Genomic DNA, 6,566 nt, shown 5'->3' on the forward strand with positions numbered 1-6,566 from the left:
CAGACACCAAAGGCTGGAATTGAACGCGGGTCCCTGGAGCTTTGAGGCAGCAGCAATTACCACTGCCACCGTGCCACCCACACCGTATGGCAAACGCACCTTCGATTTTGTGCATAAATGCTAAGCCTGGGACGACACTGTGGAGCAATAGTTAGCACGGCGCTGAGGTCCGAGGTTCGGTCCCGTGTCACTGTCCGTGTGGAGTTTGCACATTCTCCCCGTGTTTCTGTAGGTCTCGCCCACCCACAAACCAAAGATGTGCAGGGTAGGTGGATTGGCCACGCTAAATTGCTCCTTAATTGGGGGGGGGGGGGGGGGGAAGAATTGATTACTCTAAATTTATTTTTTAAATGAATGCTATGCCCATACCTACAGTAAGACCATTTCACAGACTGTCGAGATTGTTTGTTATTTGGCATTCTTTGCGTTTTGTCCTGATTGACAAGAAATCCTCAGCAAACTTGTCCCTCCTCTCTTCAGCAACAGTCAAGTACTTTTTTTAAATAATCTTTTGTCACAAATAGGCTTACATTAACACCGCAATGACGTTACTGTGACAATCCCCTAGTCGCCACATTCCGGCGCCTGTTCGGGTACACAGAGGGAGAAGTCAAATGTCCAATTCACCTAACAAGCACGTCTTTCGGTACTTGTGGGAGGAAACCGGAGCACCCAGAGGAAACCCACGCAGAGAATGTGCAGACTCCGCACAGACAGTGACCCAAGCCGGGAATCCAACCTGGGACCCTGGAGCTGTGAAGCAACAGTGCTAACCACTATGCTACCATGCCGTGAGCGAGCAGCACAGCACAAAGCTTACAATAGGAGGTGGTCCAGACATTGTCCTGTTTGTATTCCTTCTCTCCCTTTCTCCTATGGTGTTGCCAGAACACACCGGGTGACTGTATGATCATAATGTAAGTATGGGCATGGCTCTCGTGCGTCTGAAGGTGTGACTGCCCGCCATACAATGAGTGGTGAGTATTTGTTTTCCCCCTGGTAGCAAATTGCTGTGCAGCCTGACAAGCCTCGCTTATCTCCAGCATTCACCAGCTATCACTGCAGACGGGTGATAATCTACACAAGGAGGGAGGTCACTCAACTCCTCTTAATCCGTTCAGATAGACAGATCTCTAATCAATAAGGCAATCGAGGATAATGGGGCTAAGGCGTGAGAGTGGAGCAGAGGATTATATTAGATCAGCCATGATCTCGTTGAATGGTGGAACAGACTCGATGGGCCAAGTGGCCTACATCTGCTTCTTTGTCTCGTGGTCTAAAGACCCTTTTTTTCCTTTTCTTTTCATGTACTAAATGATCTGTTGTGCTGCTTGCAGAAAAATACTTTTCACTGTACCTCGGTACACGTGACGATAAACAAAAATCCAGATCCAATCCCGATGGAAGACTCCGATTTACACTGATGGCTAGTTCAATGACCATTGAGGAGAGAGTTCTTTAATAAAGGATGGAATGTTTTTGAGATATCTGCGTTCTATTTGAGCCTAATGTTCGCTGCCTTTTTTCTTTCTCATTCCTCAGGCACTCACGACATCCATGCGCTGATCCTTGGAAAGGCCATCACGGGCTTGCAATCCTTCACCGTCCAGGAATAGTCCCCGCTTGGGCGGCGGCGTGACTCCCGGAGATCAGCACTTTGTCGATTTCATAGTTAAGTCTGTTTTGAACCAAATTGCACGTCAGCCCGTGGCTCAGCCAGCGTTTTGAATAATTTGGCCTCCCTCGAGTACCGAGGCCGCTCCGCTTTCAGAACCCCCCCCCCCCGTTTTCCTAATTATGCAATCACACGGCACAGATGGAGGCCCTTCAGGCCGGTGCCCCATTCCTGGAAGAGCTACACGAGTAATCCTGCTCTTTCTCCACAGCTCTGTCACTTTCTCCCTTTAGAAATGTATATCCAAATATCGTTTTGAAAGGTACTGCCACCCTATTCGGGGGGTGCGTTCCAGATCTGGACTCTTCCTCTTTTCTTTACAAAAAAAAAAGAGAAAATTTCATCTCCCAACATTTCCTTTACTTTATAAGTTACATTTTAACGATTATTTTATGGGAACTTTTATTAACTGTACAGGCACAGATACCAAAGTGTTGCGGGATAATGATCATAGGGAGGAGGCAGCCATTAGATCCGTTGTTTGTCTTGGATCTTTGATCGAGCAACGAAGGACTGATCTCGCTGCCGTTTCCTCTTTCCCCGTATTTATTTCCTCATCCGTTTCCAAGTGCTTCACTTGAATCTAATTTGTGCTTCTCAATCAACAACTCAACAGGGCGAGAGGACAAGATTTAAAGAATTTCATATTTTCCGCTTGAGAGTCTTTCAAAACCTTATCCTTTTTTTTGGGGGGGGGGCCTTCTCCTTCGTCGGGACCCTTTCATTGCAAATGGATAACTTGAATGAATTAATTTTAAGGTTTCCGTGTACGGAAAGCCGTGTATTTGTGGGCAGCGACTCCCAGAATTTAACTGGTCCGAGGAAGGATTCACACTACATCAGCCAGAAGCTGGAATATTCCTGCCCCTTCTTGTCTGTGCCTTAAACCGTGGTAGGCCCTCAGCCACGAGTTATTAATTACATTGGTTCTAGGGCAGCACGGTGGCGCAGTGGTTAGCATTGCTGCCTCACGGCGCCGAGGTCCCAGGTTCGATCCCGGCTCTGGGTCACTGTCCATGTGGAGTTTGCACATTATCCCTGTGTTTGCGTGGGTTTCGCCCCCACAACCCAAAGATGTGCAGGTTAGGTGGATTGGCCACGCTAAATTGCCCCTTAATTGTAAAAAATTAATTGGGTACTCTAAATTTTTATTTTTTTAAATTACATTGGTTCTTTGCTGTTTACCCTAGCACTCCTGACCATGCACACGCTTACGAGGTGATAGGGTGAGCATCTTTTGCAAGTCCCTAGTCTCTACACAGAGTTGAGACGGTGATTCTGCCCCTTTCCTCTGCCTCAAGGAATCCTGTTCTCCCACGTAATAAATCTGGCCTGTCATTGGCTACTGTTCCCTGCTTTTGGAGCCCATAAGTAAAGCTAGGGAGGGGGGGGGGGGGGGGGGAGCTTGCAGGGAAAATCACAATAACACTACTCAACAACCCCCCCCCCCCCCCAAACAAAGCCCTGTTAAAAGTTACAGAATCTCCTCTTGTAAATCAGGGGCAGCTTTTCCAATAATAGAACGAGTCAGGCCCTCGAGCGCTCCAGGGCGCTGCTGTTGAGCCAGACTGCTTCAGTATTTCAACACTAGGTTTGTGCGTTAGTGACTGGAATTTTTGGCACTGGGGGTGACCTCCCGCGAGGTCCTTGTTCCTGACTCGGGGTGGACAAAGGGGGTTGGTAGTGTCTCTGCAACGAGACTAAAGAGTAGACGTCGCAAACAGAAACTGCCCGTGGGAGCTTCGGAGTGGCAGTCCTCGGGAGACCCTTTTGGCATCACAATAGGTTTCTAGCTGAGGAAGGCCCCTTGGCGACGAAAGGAAAAAGGGCAAACTTTTCTGCCACGTGAAATAAAGCTGGCCGAATGGCTGCCCGACTGGCGAGACCCGTACCTCGAGGGAGTTGACGCTTTGGGGTCGACGCTTGGGTTCCGTTTTATCCAACAACAAAAAGCGGGCTTCCACCACGTGGCTCTTGGTCGCCGAGAACGTTTGTGAGTCACCCAACCTGCTCAAAACCCCTTCTGCGTTCAGCTGCCAGGCGCACAGGACAAGCCTGAGGCCATTTTCCCAGGTGCACAGAAGCTACGCGGAGCTTTGTGTTTGCGGAATGTCGCGGAAGTTATAATAAAGACAAATTCCTCGAGGTTCGATTTAAGGCAATTTATTTACACAAATATATTTGCGGAGAGAGAGGGTTCCAGCTGCGAAGCCAGGGCACGGCACTCTGAGATTCGATTGAAGGAAGCATATTTTTATCGTCTTAAATAACAGCTTGAAGTAAACAGCCATGTTTATATTAAATAGACCTTGGAAAGTAACGTAAGCTGAAATACGTAGGACGTATGTTAGTGCCCTTGGCTGAAAACAACTCGAGTACACATTTTGTTACCTTTCGGAGGACAATGGGTTATCATAATAAGGCCGAGACCAGAATATTGAGCAGTATTTTGTTTATGTATCTGACCTACTTATTTTCATTCAAAAGCAGTGTTGAACTATAGTCAAGCATTTCCCAGCATGCTTCTAAGTTGGCAACTCATTAATTTCCCTTCCGCACGGAATCAGGGGGTGCTTCACTCATTTGGTGTTCCCACCTCCCACTATGAATGAAAGCTGACTCTATGTTGGTGCTAAGCCCGTGCCCTACCATTCACTCACGGTGTAGGATGGCAGATGGTGCCAGCTTCCTTCAGAAGACGCTTGCCCACACTGACTTTCAAGAGAAAAAAAGTGTTGTTTGTAAAGAACCTAACAAACAAAAGGCTGTTTGCGCGTATTTCTAAAGTAAATTTCCTTTTGCAAATCTTGTCATGCATGATACATTTCAAACGCGAGTTCAACGTGCTGTCTCCTGATGCTGAGTCTGTGGATTAGCACTTTTTGGATTTTGCCACTTCAGCTTTTTGTTTTTCTTTCCCCCCACTCCCTCAAGAAACAAAGAGAAACACTAATTCTTGGTCATTTGTGGCAATCTGGAGAAGTGAACAATGAGGGTTCTTCGTGCGGACTTGGAGTGTTCATTGTGTTTTCTTTGAAGCTTTGTTCTCCTGTTGGCCTCCACGCCCCCCCCCCCCCCCCCACCCCCCCCCCCCCCCCCCCCCCCCCCCCCCCCCCCCCCCCCGGACATTTCTGCCCCGAAAACCACTTCTTTCGGTTCCTTCCCCCTCTTCAATTCGTAAGGTGTGGGCGTAACTTGCAGTCGGGTGTCTCGCCTGCTGGCCGCAATCAGAAATTTGTACGGTTGGCTGGAGGTGCGGCACGTGTGGGCGGGGTGGACTGGGAGATTGTTGTAGTAAATGGGAGAGAAACAGTGTCAGCTGATGAACATAGAGGAGAAAGAACCCTGACTACTGATGTGATCTCCATGGGGTTCAGGTGGCCTCCCACATAGTGGGCCTCCCCACGTACGGCATGACACCATGAAGGTCAACAAAGGTGCTGCTGGCTATTACACAGTACATGAAATAAAGAGGATCTACTGACTTATTGCAGACTGATTCTATTTTTATTTTCTCAACATCACACACTGTATCTCACAGCTTCTTGCAAATAAATCTATTTGTTTTAACCGCTACACTTTGTCCCAATTATGTGGTACGTTCCCCTTTTTTTCAGGAGAGGCAGATCACCATTGGCTGCCAACTGGAGCGTAAGATGTTGCCGATATCTGCGATGCTTTGCATGGCTCGTCCATCCAACCGCGGGGGCCGTCTGCTCTTGTCGGAGATGGTCAAGGCCTGGCACTTGTGTGGCGTGAATGTAACTTGCCACTTGTCAGCCTAATCCTAGATACTGTCCAGTATCTGAGGAGTCGTAAATGGTGCTGAACGTTGTGCAATCATCCGTGAACACCCCCATTTCTGACCTTGTGTTGGAGGGGAGGTCATTGATGAAGCAGCTGAAGGATGGTAGGCCCTAGGGCACCACCCCGAGGAACTCCTGCAGTGATGACCTGGAGCTGAAATGATTGATCTCCAACAACCACAACCGTCTTCCTTTGTACGAGGTATGACTACAACCAGCAGAGTGTTTTCCAGATTCCCGCTGACTCTGGTTTTGCTAAGGTTTCATGACCCCGTACTCGGTCAAATGCTACCTTTTTTTAAAATTTAGAGTACAAGCACAGGATGGACCCAGAGCTGGGATCGAACCTGGGACCTCGGCGCCGTGAGGCAGCAATGCTAACCACTGCGCCACCGTGCTGCCCCGTCAAATGCTACCTTGATGCCAACGGCGGTCATTCTCACCTCGTAGGCCTGTCATAGAGGAAGTGCAACCAAGATTCATCAGACTTAATCTAGCGTTAGTGGGATTGTTCGATGAGGAAAGATTGAGGAGACTGAGCCTACATTCTCTAGATTTTAGAAGAATTAGAGGTGGGCTCATTGAAATGCAAAAAATTGTTGCAGGGCTCAACAGGGTAGGAAGGATGCTTCCCTTGCCTGCAGGGTCCAGAACCAGAGATTCAGGATAAGTGGCAAGCTATTTAATACTGCGATGAGGAGGAATTCCTTTAGTCACTGGGTGGTGACTCTGGAATTCTTTATCTTCAGAGAATTCTCAGACAATTAGTGTATTTAGAGATTGATAGATTTCTGGATATTAAAGTTATCACCAGAGTTCTGCTTTGGGCTGCAGTAGAGTGCGTAAGTTAAGAGTTTGGTAGGGCAGTACGATGGCGTAGTGGTTAGCACTGCTGCCTCACGGCGCCGAGGTTCCACGTTCAATCCCGGCTCTGGGTCACTGTCGGTGTGGAGTTTTCACATTCTCCCCGTGTCTGTGTGGGTTTCGCCCCCACAACCCAAAGATGTTCAGGGTGGGTGGATTGGCCACGCTAAATTGCCCCTTAATTGGAAAACAAAGATGTGGTACACTAATTTTTTTTAAAG

General features: G+C 48.2%; 1 protein-coding gene across 2 annotated transcripts in view; it reads left to right on the forward strand.

Annotated features, from left to right (window-relative positions):
- Window positions 1-3,820, forward strand: part of LOC119957065 (glutaryl-CoA dehydrogenase, mitochondrial-like) — a 28,557-nt gene extending 24,737 nt beyond the window's left edge. For both annotated transcript variants that reach the window (XM_038784698.1, XM_038784697.1), the window contains one exon: window positions 1,543-3,820. In XM_038784698.1, the coding sequence (XP_038640626.1) occupies window positions 1,543-1,616 (74 nt within the window). In that variant the 3' untranslated portion in view covers window positions 1,617-3,820. The remainder of the gene's footprint in view (window positions 1-1,542) is intronic.
- Window positions 3,821-6,566: the final 2,746 nt, after the last annotated feature.

Source organism: Scyliorhinus canicula, chromosome 25 (genome assembly GCF_902713615.1).
Source record: "Scyliorhinus canicula chromosome 25, sScyCan1.1, whole genome shotgun sequence".
In the NCBI taxonomy this organism is placed as follows: domain Eukaryota; kingdom Metazoa; phylum Chordata; class Chondrichthyes; order Carcharhiniformes; family Scyliorhinidae; genus Scyliorhinus; species Scyliorhinus canicula.